Here is an 18,528-nt window from a genome sequence, read left to right as displayed (position 1 = left end):
GACTCGGTGCTAATTGAGAGTTGCAGAGACCGAGCGAGCACTAATTGGCTCCTGCAGGAAGCAGCTGGTCTCTGGCTGACAGGACTCCACTAGGCCTGGGACACACAGCTTCATTTAAAACCCGCTGCTGCCGCCTTTGAGTGTGTATGTGTGAATGCAAATATATGTGTGTGTTGGTTGTAGTTTTCAACGTAATCAAAAGTTTGTTATATCGCAATTCACTGTACACATACATAGATACACACCAGATTGAATATAAAATGACCTCGAAGACACAACATGGGGTCGTGTAGTGTACTTAGACTTGTTCTCTCTGTAACACTACTGCTCAAAAATGATTGATGTGCAGATCTATACATTAGTCTCAAAAATCCACTTGCATGACAATCAAATTCTTCAACTTAGTGTAAAAGAGCTTGAGTGCGAGTAAAGAAAACAGAAAACAACAAAAACTCTACTGTAATTATCACTTACAACGGTTTGGCTTTAGTGGAGTTAATGCTGCAGAAATGAATCTGGTTGGGTTTATAGATAGGAAATGTACCTGCTGGATAAAAGCTAAAGAATGAAGTCCACAGTTTAAAACACCTGCAAGTTGAAAAAAAGCTGTCCTTACTCACAGAAACGTTTCAAAAATGTTTGTCTATACCAAATATAGCTCTTGGAAATAATCTGTATCTGCAGGTAGGACTTTCAAATCTCAAAAAGGGGAACTGGACAAGAAGATTGCAATTGATGAATCTCTACAATGAACTTCAGAACTTTGATGTCCTGCTGAATTGGGATCAAACTTGGTCAGAGATTTTTGTAGGCTGGATTACCTGAAAAATCATGTATGGATACATTGACAATGAAAATAACAAGTAGTTGCAGCCCTATTATACATACAACAACATGCTCAGTCTTACCCGTGTGGTGTACGTAGCCTCTGCGTCATCTTCCAGGACTCGGGACAGGCCGAAATCTGACACTTTAGACACCAGGTTACTGTTGACCAGGATGTTACGGGCCGCGAGATCACGGTGAACGTAGCCCATGTCGGAGAGATATCTGCATGTATACAGACAAAGGAGAGGTTTAAATCCAAGCACTGTGACCTAAGGATGCATTCAGTAATACATTGTGTGTTTGCGTACCTCATGCCAGAGGCAATTCCCCGCAGCATCCCAACCAGCTGGATTACAGTAAACTGGCCATCGTTTTTCTGAAGGTAAGAACAGAAAGAAAGCTGTTTCTTTAGATAAACAACTTCATACAGTCTATGAAAACAGTTCAAAGTAATGGCCACGTCATGATAATGAGTTCAAAAGTGGTTTGACATCAGAATTGTTTGGAAAACTGCTGGGTAACAATGTGGATCAATGCAGGTTATTTTCTATAATGTTTCCCATGTTTAGCCTGCAAAGCTCAACTTGCAATATAAAAAGAAAAAAAGATAGAGATCATGTATGACCTCTGAAGAAATGATGGCCAAGCATTCCATTATCAACGTTTAAAAAGTGCCTTCAAGCTATAAAGCCACACAGCCACTCATGCCACAAAGCCAATTACTGTAAGTAATAGTATCGCAACACAGACCTCTGCAAAAACATCCAACTTCAACTCACAGCTTTATGGGAGTGAAAGATTGTATAGGGGGAACACATTATTGCATCTTACTCTCCTTGCCTCTCATTCCCAAAAATTACAAATAATCAAATAATTACAAATACAGACAAAGGTCGTTGCTGCTCTGCTGTCCAGAGTCACAGCATGTTTTATTAAATCGCCCTGCCCTCGAGCAAGTCGCGGCCACTTTCTCATTCCTTCTTTCCCTCTAGTGGGACCTTCAAATCTCCATACCCCAAGTTAGTAATTAGGCCTTTTTAATAACTAAGCAAAAAATGATTATGGGGCAAAGAACCTTTTGCCAAGGACAGAATGTTCTTTCTCTCTGCCACTGTATGCTTGTCAGGAGGTATTTCCTTGAAGGGATGTAAACGAGTTCTCCACTCATGATTTAGCATTGCACTCTTATAACACTGTTACTCTTTTAAAGAAATTGATGCAGCAGAACGTAAGATTTCTTAAGTCTTTTTTATCCCAGACATTCTTCTTTCTTGTCAATACCAACACCCACAATGCAACTGCATGCAACCCGTTTTAGGGTGTTATGCTAGTTACAGCTAATGTAGCTTTGAACCATTAACCTCAAACAGGAAGCCAGGGTAAGCCAACCAGAGGCCAAATAGATCAGGTTATGCCTTCACCATAGCCAGAAAAACGTATTGACGATTATAATATAGCCATTTGCTCACTGCAGGTAGAGTGTGAAATTGCGTAACAATGGCCACCTGTTTTCGGGATTACCGGCTGATAAGAAAATGGGCTTTCCTTAAATTGAGACATTTCTTCGACTATTGGGTTTTGGAATAGCTGGCGGAACCCACTACCTCAAATGAAAGGAGGTTTTTCTGCCCAATAAACAGCTAATAAGAAGGTGTTAGCCTTACAACAAAACATTGATGAAATCACATTTAAATCTTGGCAAACACTTGTTCCTCTCCCATGGAAAACCTTTCCACCAGGCTGACTCGAATCAGAGTTTTCTCTCAATGACAGCTCTCAAAGCCCAAGCTTCGGCCAATCCAAATGTCAACGATCCAACCTTCCACTCATCCTTTTCCCACATGTCCACAGTAGAAATGTAGCTCTCTTCCCTTCTCATGTTTTCTCTCACTAATGCAACTACTTCTTTCCCCATTCATCCCCAGCAGCAGAGCGTCCCACTAACATGGGAAATGAGATGTTAAGCCAAAGATGTGAGTTATGAGCCTCATACTTCATTGTCCGTAGCTGTGACCCTTAATCCGGGAGCCAGTCCAACCACTGGTTCTCTCACGGCTGTGTCATTTGCACCGGCCTCAATATACCAGCCATCCATGTAATTACTTCACAGGGTTGTTCATGCTGCTCCGCCTGCTGGTCTCCCAACTCTTCTGCCTCACTTTGCCATCCCTGATTACTCCCCATGGCACACAGGGCAGTTACGTCAGCAGTTTTCCAAGTGACCACAGAACATCCTTCCTCTTTTGTCTCGCAACTTCCTCCCATCGCAGAACATCTTGTTCAGGCAAAGTACTTTCCTCGTTCCAGTCTGCATTCTCTTACAAGCACACCCCCATATTATTCTCACCTTTCCTACGTTTCCATGCTCTGAAATATGCCCTTACCTTCATGCAATCGTACGACCATATTTCTATCATCTCTCCATTAGCCATCTGCTGCCGGAGGTTGACTCTTTTTCATGCAGGATGTAGCCTTGTCCGCCAACTGAGCATCTTGCAATTGCAACCAGTGAATGGACTTAAGTGCTCTGGAGAGGGATCACTCCATTCAGGTGGATTGCCAGCCTTCATTACCTTCTCCCTCTCAGCGAAGTCCAAATTGTCTAGACAGTGAGGACGTGATTCCAGACCCTGAGTGCTCAGATGTCTTTCATATTTTCTGGCAAAGTGATCCGTCTTGTCGATGGAGTTAATACACATTTCAAAATTGTTTTAAAATCTGAAGTATATAGACGCAGTGTCTGGGCTCCTCGGATTGTTCAGTAAGATTGAATTCTGTCTTAAATGCTTTAGAGAAAGAGGAATCGTGGCAACTTGAATGCAAAATGTAACATTGCTTTCCCCTTGAAAGACGTCAATGCAGCACCTACCAACTTCAGTCCATCTGTGTTGTTTACACTCAAAAATGTGTCTATCCATAACATATTCTTTCCCCGCATATTTCTGCTTGGATGTGTAGAATGATTATTTATTGAATTGGACTAATGATAGCTTTGGTGGACATATTCTCCCTCCGTGGTGTATCAACTCTACAAACAGCTCTTATAAATATGTTTCCTTTCCAGAGGATTAAACATCTCTTTCACCCCTGTGATTGTTGTCCTTCTAATTTGGCATTGGTGACTCTCCTCCCTGTGCCACTTACTTCAGTACAGACCACTACTTATTTATGTCGGAGAGCCCAGTCCACTTCATTTTCATGTACCACAAATATGCTGCGTAACAATTATTTTTGTATTGATTTTTGAGAATCAATTGTGTCTGTTAACTTTCCTCCTCTGCTTCCCCTTCTGTTTCCCTTTTCTCCCTCTCATCCTTCTCTTTATCAACCGTCTCCTTCATATAATTATTATCGGACTTTTCCTCATAATCCCCGCCACCTTTCATCCTATTTCACTCATAACATCCTTCTCCCTAGATTCCCCACAAACATCCTTGTTCCTACCTTGAGAAAAGTGTCCAGTGATCCGTTCTCCATGTATTCAGTGATGATCATCACTGGCTTGCCTAAGAAGACAAATATTCTGAATTAATTTAATCACAAAAACAATAATACATTAAATAAAATCATTTGTAATTGTATTATTTTCTCACTTAGGTATCAGCTATTTATATTATATTGTTTTACATATGCAATTAAATGTGGTACTGTACCACTTGAACACATATATGGTATGTACAAGTCAGTAAAAGTTCATTTCAGAAGTACAACTGAGCTTGATAAAGCACAGTCGAAGCTGTCAGAGAAACATGTGAGCCTGACTGATGAAGAGCAGTTGAGTCTGATGGATGTTGAACAACCGTGACAAAGACCAGCTTAAAGACTGAAGTAGAGTTTCAGATTGGTCTACATCTACACAGTACAACTGCCACATGAGAAGTCCCAGTAATCTGCAGTGTGACATGTGTTATAAATCTCACAAGGTGAACATTGGGCTCCAAACGAGAAACAGACATGCTGATGACTCACTCTTGGTGACCACGCCCTCCAGACGGATGATGTTCGGATGGTTGAACTGGCCCATGATGGACGCTTCCCACAGGAAGTCGCGCCTCTGCTGTTCCGTGTAGCCTACTTTCAAGGTCTTGATGGCAACCTGGATCTCTCTTTTCCCGGGAAGCCTCAGTGGTCCGCTGCACACCTCACCAAACTCCCCTGAGGCAAAGAGATGGAGCATGACTTTGGTCTCACACGTCACAGAAGTGCAGTCCTTCAGTTAAAACCAAAGCTTTCATAGTAACCTAAAACTAATAAATTGAATTTTAAGGCGGCAAACCTAATCTTGAATTTGAGTTGCTACTGCTGATCAGTTATCTATAGAATCTCAGAAGAACAAAAACAAAATACATAAACAAAAATGTTTAGGTTTCAAAATAATGAACAATGCTAATTTTCTTATGAGGGCATCTTCAGTTATTTCTAAGCTAATATATCCATCTATGGCTGTCCATTGTTTATAATGGTTGCTGACAGAGGTTAACGTGCTACCACAGCCCAAAACATTTCCATTTGGAGAAAGGTGCTTTAACTTCAGAATCAATTCAAATATAATCACAAACATCAACTAGCTTTCCGGTCCCAGCTGTGTGCATCACTTTTAAGTGTCCCTTGATTTCCGTTGTGTTTTGAGCTTCAGGCAGGAAATGTTTTTCCTGACCTGTCGGCCACCGTAGTTTATGTTGTTTGGCATCAGAATCGCAAAACAACCAAATGTTTGACTTCTGTACTGGGCAAGCACCACTGAACAAAAATGTAATTATCACTACAGATAGGAGCCTGGAAAGCAAATTAAATGTTTTACTAAGTAGATCTATTTCACTTCTGCTCAGCAAGAAAGCTTAAGGATGTTGCAAATGAAAACCTTTTTCAACAGAGCACAAACACCATTTATAGCCTTACGAGCTGTCACTTTCTTACAGTGCTTAGCTTAATTGTTGACATGTGTTTTTGAGGACAAAGGAAGATGGGGGGGAAGGTGAGAGCATGTCTTGATTTGCATTCAACTTATCTAGCTACAGTGGTTGGGGAAACCTAAGGTCGGAGGTGTCTGTGATATTTGGGCTGCCAATCAATGAGCTCTAAATGGGAGGATCTGATAACTCCTCCCATTGTCAAAGAGTATAAACAGACACACACGCGGTGTTCAGCCTCTTTCCTCTGGCTGGCACATGTGCAGGTAAATTCGGGATCCCAAGGGTAATTTGTATTCAATTTGTACTGTATTGATTGTATTGCATTGTCATATTATCATTAAAGTAGATTATTGTTTAAAACGGTTATTTGGTAGCTCTGGATTCCTTCCTGTATTAACCAGCTTGATAGGGACGCGCGGAGATTTGAAAAGCGGATCAGATATCCCTTTAAATCTCTAACAAGTGGTGATCTCGACGTACCAGATATAACGAAGCTGAGGAAGAATCCAGACGACCAGGAAGTTTAAATGGAATATACAATGCATATTTTACTATGTTAGGAAAGTTATATACAAAACGTGAACGTTGATCGCCAGGTAGACGGAAAGTCCTGCGTAACGTAAATAGAGCAGTTTGGCGCGGATCTGCAGGTAGTTTATTCCTGAGTGGCGTGGAGACGGTGCAGTTTGTTTGGTTGCGAGGTTTGATTCCTGCACGACAAAACCTGGAAACACGATATTTTAGATCGGGTCGCCGTTTATAACTGGGGTTAAATAACAGACCAAGGCTGAAAGCTAAAAGCCAGAGGTCAGTTATATTTTAAATCGAGGGAGAGCATTTCCCTTTGTCTGTAAACTTAATTTGAAAAGCTAACGTGGGATAAAGGGCTCTTCACGATCTGTGTTTCATCATTCGAGGTACACTAGCCTGTTGAAATAAACATCACATTATAAAAGCTGGACAAACTGTACGGGGAATAAATCGGTGTGATTTATACCTAAAATACCTGTGTGAGCAATTGTCTGCGGACCTCTGCTGCTGCCATCTAGTGGCTGAAAGGGGGTATCACACCCTTGACATTTTTCTGCTGCCATCTAGTGGCTGAAAGGGGGTAGCACACCCCTGACATTTTTCATTACATTGCTGGCCGGTATTGAAGACGGGAAGCACGTTAATAGTAACAACGACAATAGCCCAGTATATTAATTAGAACTGATTTTGGAAAACTGGTACAAAACAATAAGGAATTGAACATTTTTTACAACGACAGCACCAGGAGATGGGTAAACTCAAGAATCTGTAGAGTGTAAATACATTGTGAAAAACACATTTTACACTCGAACTGTTTGCACATCAGAGACAAGGAATTTAGACAATATAAATAAATGTTCAGAAAGTAGACATAGGCCTACACTTGATTCAAATTTCATTACTGTGATCCGATTGGTGTGCTCTGCAGGTTTACTATTGTTCGAAGTAACAGTGGGATTTAAAATGAGAGAAAATATGGGGATGTTTTTTTTTTTTTGTTCGTAGTGTGTGGAATATGTGATGCTGGAAACATGTAAGTATTTCAGAGTTGTGTTGGGTAAATATGTAACAATGGATGAAACAATTTTTGGAGTGAGTTTTTGTAATATCATTAGTAGACATTAATTATGTTGTTTAGATGGCATTTAACAACTAAGACAGATAGTATGATTAGAAAGAGACAGAGTGGAAAGGGTTGGATTTATTTAACATCAGTGTGCTAGACTTCAATAGGTAAGGTGTCCCGAGACCTGGACTCCCCCTCTGAGTTAGAAAGGCTTTGATCCCGACCCTCCAAGCAGACAAAAGACCTAACCCAACAGGAGACTCCTCCTTCTCCATCGTACAGACAGAGAACCAGAGCTGAACCAACAACAACAACAAGACTACATCAAGACTGCAGCCAGAACTATCTCCACCTGTGGCATCCAGAACCAAACAGCATGCTGACATACAGAGAGATACTCTCATCAGCCCCTCAGACAGGACATGAGAGCAGAATCCGCCCTCCATAAAAACAGCAGAGAGACTGTAAAGGAGGAGTGCAACAACAGTGGCATGATGGGGCTGCAGATGTGACTGGGCCAATGGCTGCCTAAAAAAGTTACAGCGGATGGATTCAACAGCTGATGGACTGAAGAGAAGACAGAATCAGAGGAGTTGGCATGGTCGATTAGAAGTGAGGAGGCCGGGGTCACGGCTTGAGAAAACCAGGGGAGGAGAAAAGGAGAACGGGAATGAGTGAGTTACACATAAACACACTTATTCACAAAACGCACATTTAAATAACTTGAATTGACTTCATAAATACGTAAAGATAGAAAGATTTATTAATCAATTGGTAAATTCAAAATAGCAGTAAAGAGGAAACTATTAAAGTAAAATGATAATCATCCTAAAACACACTGACAGAGTAGAACCATATTCTTCAATATTTTCATCATGTTAACAAATCATTCTTTAAGAGATTTTTATTCACGTGTGAATAAAGTAGCGATCTCATTGGTTACAATATTGATCACCATTAAAAGGATAGTTTTAGGAACCACTCTATAAGACAAATCTTTATTTGTATTAATAATGTTAAAGAGAGAGCTGGTGCCAAGCCACATATAAAATTCCAATCTAAAGTGTTGATTTCACCATTGTGGCATAGTTATTACCATAGGTTTAAATCCTTGATAAAGGAGGGAGTAATTGTTGCATGTTCGGACACCCAAGGTTCCACACACTGCTAAAGAGTTTAACATTGTTTTTTAAGTAGACCAGAATTAAAGATAAATGAGTATGATGAGCTATGAAATGCAGAGCGACACAGATCCTAGTAATGTTTTGACTCAAGATAATAGTTATTGTACACAAGTTTCTGAAATAGATCATTAGACATTTTAATACTAATTAGGTGTAAATGGATTGCAGTAGTAGTAGTACTCGAAGGAAGTGAGTTTTGTACCAAGTTTCAGGAAAAGTGGGAGGCAGAAGTCCCAATGACAAGTGAGAATCATCTTGAAAATCATAGTTGAAATCGTGACATATTTTTGTAGACAAAGGATACTGGCCTATGCTGAAATGTCAAAGTCTCTGCAGAGCACGACACATGGCCAAAAAAGACGGAGACCAACTGACCTTTGACCCTGACCGACAGTGTCACTTGACAAGGCACTGTGGATGACTGACTCTGGGGTGAAGCTGACCAAACTTGACATGACAACCAGACAGTGTGAGTGTGAATGAATGCCGGCAGGTGATCGGTGTAACTGCATGATTCTAACACAATAACCAACCAAGCATGTTTTTGGACTAACATATTATTTTGGAGCTCCAAGGGAAACGAGAGGTTTCCTAAAAATTCCATAAAAAGGGGAAACCGCACATGTGACCCGGTTCCTCTCACATGAGTTGGCGGTTTGCAAATGTAAAACTAAAATCTGAAGATTCTCTTTCTTTTAGGCCTGAAGGACGGAGAGGAACACTTATTTTCACTGAAGTGTTTACTGTGGAAATAATGATAATGGATGTCAAATTGTAAATAATGTTCGTTATGTCCCTAACCAATTACCTGACAGTTTTTGTTCCCCTCCCATTACAGGGTTTTGTTACACATGATTTCATGTGTAAAAGGGGGGAGTGAGTATAATGTATAAATCTCAACATGGCTGTAAAATTCACAATTTAAATTTTTCTTTTAAGGATTGACAGAAACCTTCCGCCCCAACCCAGATGTTCAAACTGAGCATTGAATGTAATTAACCTGCTCCATATCTGGGGATAAGATACTGTTTGATGAATGTTGAGATGTTTCTAAATATTGATTTGAATTATAACGGGTAACAAAGAAGCAGTGGCCAAGGGGCTACTGTGAAACCGAAGAAGTTGACCTGTGATAATGAAACAATTTTGTAAGATTTTAACAGACATTAGAGTAACTGAGGTTTGAAATGTAGAAAGAACATATTACAGTTAAAGCTAAAACATAGTAATGTAATGAGACAGAATTTAATTTAGACAACATCATGTAACTAGCCTGGTAAAGAAGTAAAAGCCATAGACTTTATTGTTTAGGTCATTATGGGGATATACATTTCATCTACATTTATAATAGAAAGACATTTGATGACAGTTTGTTGGAATTCTGTATTCATTTTTTCAGCGTGATAATATCTAAGCACTGACAGGTAGAAGCAGTATCACCAGGAAATCATTCACTTTGTTAGCATCGTGATTTTGGTTGTTTTTGAGTCCATAACATTAGTGTGTTTCTTTACCAGAAACATTAGCAGTTCATATTATATTTGGATTTTAAATAGGATTTCATTTAAAAATAAACACGGATGCTTGTCAGAAATTCAGAGCTATTGAAATATGTTATTTAGTTTACCTAAAGATGTTGGGGTTCTTATTTAGTTGGCACAATCCAAGTATTAAGATTCTGAAGCTGCACTGGCAGATAGGAGGTCTACAATTAATTTGGAAAACCTGTTCACAGACGGCTGTTGTTTCAAGACACCCCACCAAGAGGCTCCAAGTGGGTCAAAACAGCTGAGCGTAGGCTTGAGGGAGTTGTATCAGATTTCTCCACACAGGTTGCTGGCGCCAAAAGGGGGACCCGAGAAGCACGAGGCCGACACAGCAGAGTTCGTCGGGCTGAAAGTCATCAGGACAAAGTGGCTCAACCCCAGGCTCTCCGGCCCCGACCGAGTGATCCAGCGGACCTCTTATGCTGTCTGCCTGGGAGAAAAGGAGGACAGCTCGTACCACAGGAGCCAGTGTGCGGCGGGGAAACCACCTACTAGGACCAGGGGACGACATCAGGACGGACGTGGCCCTGGCAGACGTGGACTACTCGGAAGCAGCGGACTGGAGGAGCAGGACCCTGGAGACATCCTTACAGCAGACGACCCGGGAGGCATCATCAGCGGGCCGGAGGAGGAGGAGGAGGAAGACATCTCTACAGCATCGACCCGGAAGCCGCCATCAGCGGGCCGGAGGAGGAGGAGGAGGAAGACATCTCTCTAGCAGGCAGCCCAGAAGCTGCTGTCAGCGGATCGGGGGGACAAAGACACGGCAAGTCGAGGCAGCAGAGGAGTCTACTTCTCTCTGATCAGTTCCACCCGTGAAGAGAAAGCCGCATCTCCCCCTCCCTATTAGCTGTCCTTGTGGGCTATTCCTCCGAGGGGGGGGTGGGCTGATGATTCTAGCACTCAGCTGCCCCCTCATGGTTCCTTCACTGCCATGGAAAGTGGTGTTCTGTCTCCATGAAGTTTTCAAGTACTCTAAATACCAGCTTCGGATGGATTTATACAATGTTTGGGGGACGGACACAGTAGAAAAGAATGACAGTGGGTATATTTCAAAATGCCTTGTCTAAGTTTATCTCTGGAGAAGGAGATAAATAGGGGGATTTGTAGAGTTATATTTGGATTTATTCATGTTAGCAAACTATGGATACGCTTAAAATGAGAATAATTTGGGTAAAACTGTGAGCTGGATGTGGGGCCTGTTGACATGTGTTTTTGAGGACAAAGGAAGATGGGGGGGAAGGTGAGAGCATGTCTTGATTTGCATTCAACTTATCTAACTACAGTGGTTTGGGAAACCTAAGGTCGGAGGTGTCTGTGATATTTGGGCTGCCAATCAATGAGCTCTAAATGGGAGGATCTGATAACTCCTCCCATTGTCAAAGAGTATAAACAGACACACACGCGGTGTTCAGCCTCTTTCCTCTGGCTGGCACACGTGCAGGTAAATTCGGGATCCCAAGGGTAATTTGTATTAAATTTGTACTGTATTGATTGTATTGCATTGTCATATTATCATTAAAGTAGATTATTGTTTAACGGTTATTTGGTAGCTCTGGATTCCTTCCTGTATTAACCAGCTTGATAGGGACGCGCGGAGATTTGAAAAGCGGATCAGATATCCCTTTAAATCTCTAACAGTGTGTACAAACCTGCTTCTATACAATGACGCCCAATTATAAATGTGACTGGTTGAAGAATACAGTTGCAAGAAAAAGTTTGTGAACCCTTTGGATTCTCCACGCATAGCGTTGTGTGTTCCTTCCAAACAACTCAACTTTGGTTTCATCTGTCCACAGAATATTTTGCCAGTAGTGCTGTGGAACATCCAGGTGCTCTTTTGCAAACTTCAAACGTGCAGCAATGTTTTTTCTGGACAGCAGTGGCTTCCTCCGTGGTGTCCTCCGTGGTGTCCTCCCATGAACTCCATTCTTGTTCAGTGTTTTACGTATCGTAGATTCGTCAACAGAGATGTTAGCATGTGCCAGAGATTTCTTTAAGTCTCTAGCTGACACTCTAGGATTCTTCTTCACCTCATTGAGCATTCTGCGCTGTGCTCTTGCAGTCATCTTTACAGGACGGCCACTCCTAGGGAGAGTAGCAACAGTGCTGAACTTTCTCCATTTATAGACAATGTGTCTTACCGTGGACTGATGAACATCAAGGCTTTTAGAGATACTTTTGTAACCCTTTCCAGCTTTATGCAAGTCAACAATTCTTAATCGTAGGTCTTCTGAGAGCTCTTTTGTGCGAGGCATGGTTCACATCTGGCAATGCTTCTTAAGAATAGCTAATTCAAAACTGGTGTTATTTTTTATAGGGCAGGGCAGCTTTAACCAACAACTCCAATCTCGTCTCATTGATTGGACTCCAGGTTGGCCTACTCCTGACTCCAATTAGCTCTTGAAGAAGTCTTTAGCCTAGGGGTCCACCCTGCACTGTGAATGTTTACATGGTGTGTTCAATAAAAACATGAAAATATATAATTCTTTGTGTGGTATTAGTTTAAGCAGACTGTGTTTGTCTATTGTTGTGACTTAGATGAAGATCAGAACACATTTTATGACCAACTTATGCAGAAATCCAGGTAATTCCAAAGGGTTCACATACTTTTTCTTGCAACTGTATATGATGCCTTTTTATTCAGTATAGGTAATGAGAAAATGGTTGAATTTTGACATGACACAATGAGGCTTAATGAATTACAGTTACAACTGTACATTGAGTGTGTGTAAACACAGATTCAGTTTAAAATGAACAATAATATATTTTGTGATACATCAGGCCAAATCAGCCCCAGACGATGCTCAGGATCAGAAAAAACACACGCACGCACGCACGCACGCAGGCAGGCAGGCAGGCAGGCAGGCAGGCACTCACCAGCTCCGATGATCCTCTCTATGGAGATGAACGAGACGTCGATCTCCTGAGCAAATTCATGCACCGCCTGGTTGGGATCTTCATAGGTGAGCGGGTCAATGTAGGTGCGCACGCCAGGGAACTTTACTGTGAACACACAGGCATTGCTTCATTACCATTTAGATGTGATTTACCATCATTAACATTTATTCAGGCTTGTATTCACATCAGAATACATCCCTATTGAATTCAAGAGTAGCTTGATTTGTTTGTTTTTCAAATACATTTCTACTTAATGTTCTATATTATGATATTAATACATTAAATAATCAAATCTGTGATAAAAGATGTCATTCTAATTTTATCAACATAATTTCTAGCTTCTTATATTGTAATTGCAATATAAGAAGCTAACTCAAAAAGTCCTTATAAATCTTAAAACTGATTTTACAGGAAATATCAAAGGCAAACGATCAATTGACTGCTTCTCAACAACCATTGTCTCCTATTGGCTGCAGCAAAACAGGAGAAATTCCACCTAGAAATAATTATCTTTTACGATAAACTGATGCATTCCAAAATATATAACGTAAAAATAACAAGCATTGCTGGGTGGGCAGGTGAATGTATTTGGCTAAAAAAATATTTCCACTTTCCCGTATTTGCCCTTTCTCTCTCTCTTTTATTAAACATCTTTTATGAGAAATGATGTAAGAATTGGTGCCTATTCTATATAAATGTAAACATTTTGACAATGATTCATACCTTTTAATCATCCCAACGCTAAACACTATTTCAGTCACTTTTTGTGGCCATGATAAGTAAATAACATTTATTTTCTTTCATGACATGAATCAATATGACAGTGTACCACACATCCTGGCACTGCTATCCACTGATGTACCCGTCACGGTGGCTTCTGATGCCAGCAGATGGATGGCATGCTGCAACGGCCAAAATTCAGCCCAATATATTAGGTTGTCACCCCTTATAAATCATCATAGCTTTTGTGTTTCCTCTGCCAACATGGCTGCCATTGGTCTGGCCTGTAGCTGTGTCATTTAAAGAATAGCTCAGAGTGCAAAACACTATCAACTGAACACACACACAGACACGTGTGTAGGCCGACAGGGATGAAACAAAGTAATACAGACATGACCGCTGTCTGAACCCTCTACTGTACATGACCTGTTGTGGAAACTCAGGGTGAACTTGCCCACCCGCCAACAAGCCCAACACACACACACACACATAACCACTTACTGTGACCATTATGGAAGTGCATTTTCTCCTCTTCGGGATCCTGCTTTGCTTTGCTGTAGCCACACCGCCTGAGAGGCAGAACACACAAGTACATCAATCAATGTCAAAAACGTTTTGTATGTCAAAACTACAGATTATTCTGTCGCCCTTAGTTACAACTCCTTGATTGACACTAGCGTAATGTGTAGGGTTCCTCAAGGCTCTATCCTGGGACGTGTGAGGTTTAGTCTTTATATGCTGCCATTTATAGACAAATTGTCTATAAATGGATTACAAGCTCTAAATGTATGCTAACCCCAGATCACTCAGGTCCTCTAACAACACATTTTGTATTATTCCAAGGGCGAGGACAAAGACATATAGGGAGGTCGTGTTGGAATAGCCTGCCAAAAGGAGCAAATGGCATAACAAATCTGTGGATAGTTTAAAAAACAAAAGTCCTAAAACATACATGTTTGTTTTGGCATTTTATTAATCACCTGACACATTATAATCTGTATCTACCCTCTCTAACTACGCTATAATCATCCTATTGTTGTATAGTAGTTTTGTTAAAGCACGTTGTTAATCAAGTTTGAACAAAAGGTGTTATATGAATTAATATAGGTACTTTTACGGCACTTTAGTGTTTTGTCTTTGCAAAGGATCCTACAATTACATTTGTTTGAATTGCAAATCACCAACAACAAACGAGAACACTTCATTACATTGACCTGCTGTTGAAAGCCAGAGATGTAATTTTTCTTACACAAATTACCACATTTATAGTATGAAAAAACACAAAATATTGCCTTACATCCTAGGGAGCATATAGTTACATTTTCAGTGAGAGGGAAGAAACAACAACAGGCAGAGATCCCAGTAAAGGTACCACAAAATGACCCAGACAATAAAAAGCTAAACCTAGCAAGCACATGGCAAAATCATATTTGGATCCAAGTGCAAACTAAGCATTTTATTTCCTCGTAGGTTGCTGAAAATACTGAAAACCACCAGCCTTTTAGATATTAGCAAAGGAGTGCAGTTTATAAAAAAGCATTTTCTAACAAAAGCCTTGTCAACAGATCAACTCTGACCACTTTGCAGAGGAGGAAGCACCAAAGGAAAGAGCAACATTAAGAGAAATTAAATAAATGCTGTCTGCATCCATGATATCATTCTCTCTGATGCCCATATCTTTATAGAGTGGCGAAGTCACGCCCATCTACTTCCGCCCCATGGGACCTTATTTCGGAAAAATTACGTGTTGAAGTCAATGGGGAGAGAAAGATTATCTTTCGTTCCGGTTTGAATTGTGCCACGAATTACACATATGATGTTTGTCAATCTTAAAGAATCATTTCCATGTCAAAAAAGTCACAGTTTGTCGTAAAACTGTTGAAATATAAGACTATGAAAAATACGCAACAAGAAAGACTACAAATCCCATAATCTCAGTCCCGCATGCTGGCTCTTACGGAACCAACTAACTCCCCTTTTGTGTATGTACAGCTCTCAACATGCCCAGACTTGTAGTGATTTTTACCTCTTTTAATACTTTTCGCCTCATTCTGAAAGGAAGAAATGAAATGTGCCAAGGTCACGGCCGTCTTGGTGTTGGTGCGAGACGGCAGATGTAGTTCATTGAGCGTTTCACACAAAAAAAATGTGTTACTTCACAGCTTTACGGCACATTTTTATATTTTTTGACTTGCAAAATTATCTTTTAAATTGACAAACATCATGTGTAATTCGTGGCACAATTCAAATGGGATCGAAAGATAATCACACACACACACACACACAACACACACACACACACACACACACACACACACACACACACACACACACACACACACACACACACACACACACACACACAACACACCACACACACACACACACATCACACACACACACACAGCACACATCACACCCACACACACACACACACACACACCCACACACCACACATCACACACACACACACACAACACACACACACACACCCACACACACACACACACACACACACACATACACACACACACACACACACACACACACACACACACACACACACACACACACACACACACACACACACACACACACAACACACACACAACACACACACACACACACACACCAACACACACACACACACACAACACAATCTCTGTAGGATAGCCCAGCTTGGCTAGAGGGGTTTGGTGTGGGCAGCTGTATAGTCTGGGGGAGGGGAGTCTGGATGTGTGTATGCCTGGGGGGGGTTTAGTTTGCTGGATCTGTTGAGTCAAGGGGTTTGATAACACTCATGCCCAGCCAGACCCCTCCTACTTCCTATGTGTGTGCGTTAACCATGCGTACGATGCATCTGCGCGTATGTGTGTGACACACATGTGTGCTGGATGTCTATGCATGCGGGTGGAGTCTGGAGGGTCGGGCAGGGGGGATACAGTGGTTGGAGGGGGGTTGTGGTGCTTGTGTTCCAAATCAATGGAAAATCTGGCATTCCTCCATGTCTCCTCCCCCACACGAAAACTAGAGCGATCCTCATCCCCTGTTTTGGCTAAACCAAAACCACCACTGGGTATTTCCGATTTCCTTTTTAATCCTCACCAGATCCTCCACTGTCCATCCATCTGATCATTCTGTCAAATATATTCACCAGCATATGAATAAATCATCGAATACAGTATGAAATAAATTACTAAAATGATGACCTAAGAGTTAAAGGGGAAGAGTTCAAATTGAAGTGTAAGCATGGGTGAAAAAAGTGAATGATCAGCCCCATGTATAGATGGGTTGAGGATCAATATTACAAATTAACGAATAGGGAGACGGCAGGATGTTCACCAATCACCCTGAGTTTTTTAAAAGTGCATTTAGCTTTGTTAGTTATGGTTCACTAAAGGCATTCAGGCATATATCTGGTAATTAACTTACATATCACAGATAATGCTGTTAAGCAGAATATTCAGGCTAAAAAGTTAAATAGTACAATGAATTTAGGGACTTTATTTAGAGACAAAGGATTTCATCCGACGAAAATAGTTTGACTGTCTTCTCAAAACTACAGAGTGATTGCATTTCTTTGCATGTGGTTTTTTTCACAATATACATCTTTTGCATTTCTACGGTGGCCGACAGGTGAAAACGTGTTTCAAAGGCCCAAAACACTTCCATTAGGAGAAATGTGCTGCAGTTTCAAAAATTACAACAAATGTGCCAAAACACATGAGAATTAAGAATTATCAACACATAAATAAAAAATAAATAAAACGTTGCCAATAAAAAGAATGCTGCAAGAAGCTCAAAACACATCTGAAACATTGTAAAGTTGGCCAACTGTAAATGTTGGCAGAGTTGGTTTGTTTTATTAAGTGTTTTGTCAGTATATTTGAAATAAGTAGATTAGCTGAGTTAGATCTGGAAGGAAGGAAGGAATCTTGCGATTGCACCTGACGGCCACCGTGCATTTCTGTATACTGTCTGTTGATGTTTGGAAATCATATTAAAATATGCTTGTAACAATTACAAGACGAGGTTAATTGTCTGTTGTATTAGTCTGGAGGCATGCAAATACAACATGAACGCAGAGTGTAATGTATGGAGCAATTTGAAAGCTACACTTATTTGCGTGAATCTGGCACCTCTTGCCATTAGAAGGTGTTAGCGTTGTAAAATGGTAAAATTAGTATAGCGTAATTAGGTAAATTAGTCAAAAAGCTTGTTGGACAGAAAGAAAGACAGAATATCCCACTGTTTTTTAGCAAGCCTGGGTATTTCCATTTCCCCCCCCGTTGTAGCAATCTACACACAGAAGTGAGACAGATGCAAACCTGCTGATTTCACATGATTATTGTGAATGCTCTGATTAATAAACACATGTAAATAAATAATGCTTTTTGCTTGTTTGTGATGACAGTTATGTTAAGTTTCAACAGCCACCACTAAGGCATTGTTAAATGTACTCAAGGCACTGTGGATTCATGCATTGTGTGCTTTGTTCCTCTGTGATTCAGGACCTCCTGATTCACAAATCAAGCATTAACCCTGAAGCCACAACCTAAAAAAGCCAACCTTAATCCTAACCTCTTACACACAGGCCTCAAACCAATGCGTTTAATCCCATAATGCTGCTTTTCAACACAGAAATATCTGGGTCACAAAGGAGATTTGACATCTGGTCATTTTGTTAGTCATCAAGAGGTCAGATTAGGACAAAGGGATGGCCTCTGACGAAGGAAAAATTACTATATATACACATACCACATGAGTCCTTTGCTGCGCGTCTTGAAGAACAAAGAAATTAGGGTTTCACTATGTAAAGACCCCCTTATCTGCTCAAA

General features: G+C 40.8%; 1 protein-coding gene across 1 annotated transcript in view; it reads right to left on the bottom strand.

The window, feature by feature from the left end:
- The window catches only part of LOC117554767 (ephrin type-A receptor 5), an 81,952-nt gene that overhangs the window by 9,814 nt on the left and 53,610 nt on the right, over positions 1–18,528 (bottom strand). The window contains exons 10-15 of the mRNA XM_034229277.1: positions 14,192–14,259; positions 12,950–13,075; positions 4,798–4,983; positions 4,273–4,334; positions 1,137–1,204; positions 909–1,050 (exon numbers count right to left, since the gene is read on the bottom strand). Coding sequence (XP_034085168.1) covers positions 909–1,050; positions 1,137–1,204; positions 4,273–4,334; positions 4,798–4,983; positions 12,950–13,075; positions 14,192–14,259 — 652 coding nt within the window. The remainder of the gene's footprint in view (positions 1–908; positions 1,051–1,136; positions 1,205–4,272; positions 4,335–4,797; positions 4,984–12,949; positions 13,076–14,191; positions 14,260–18,528) is intronic.

The sequence above is a fragment of the Gymnodraco acuticeps genome, unplaced genomic scaffold (genome assembly GCF_902827175.1).
Source record: "Gymnodraco acuticeps unplaced genomic scaffold, fGymAcu1.1, whole genome shotgun sequence".
In the NCBI taxonomy this organism is placed as follows: Eukaryota; Metazoa; Chordata; class Actinopteri; order Perciformes; family Bathydraconidae; genus Gymnodraco; species Gymnodraco acuticeps.
This window is presented reverse-complemented; position numbering and strand designations above follow the sequence as displayed.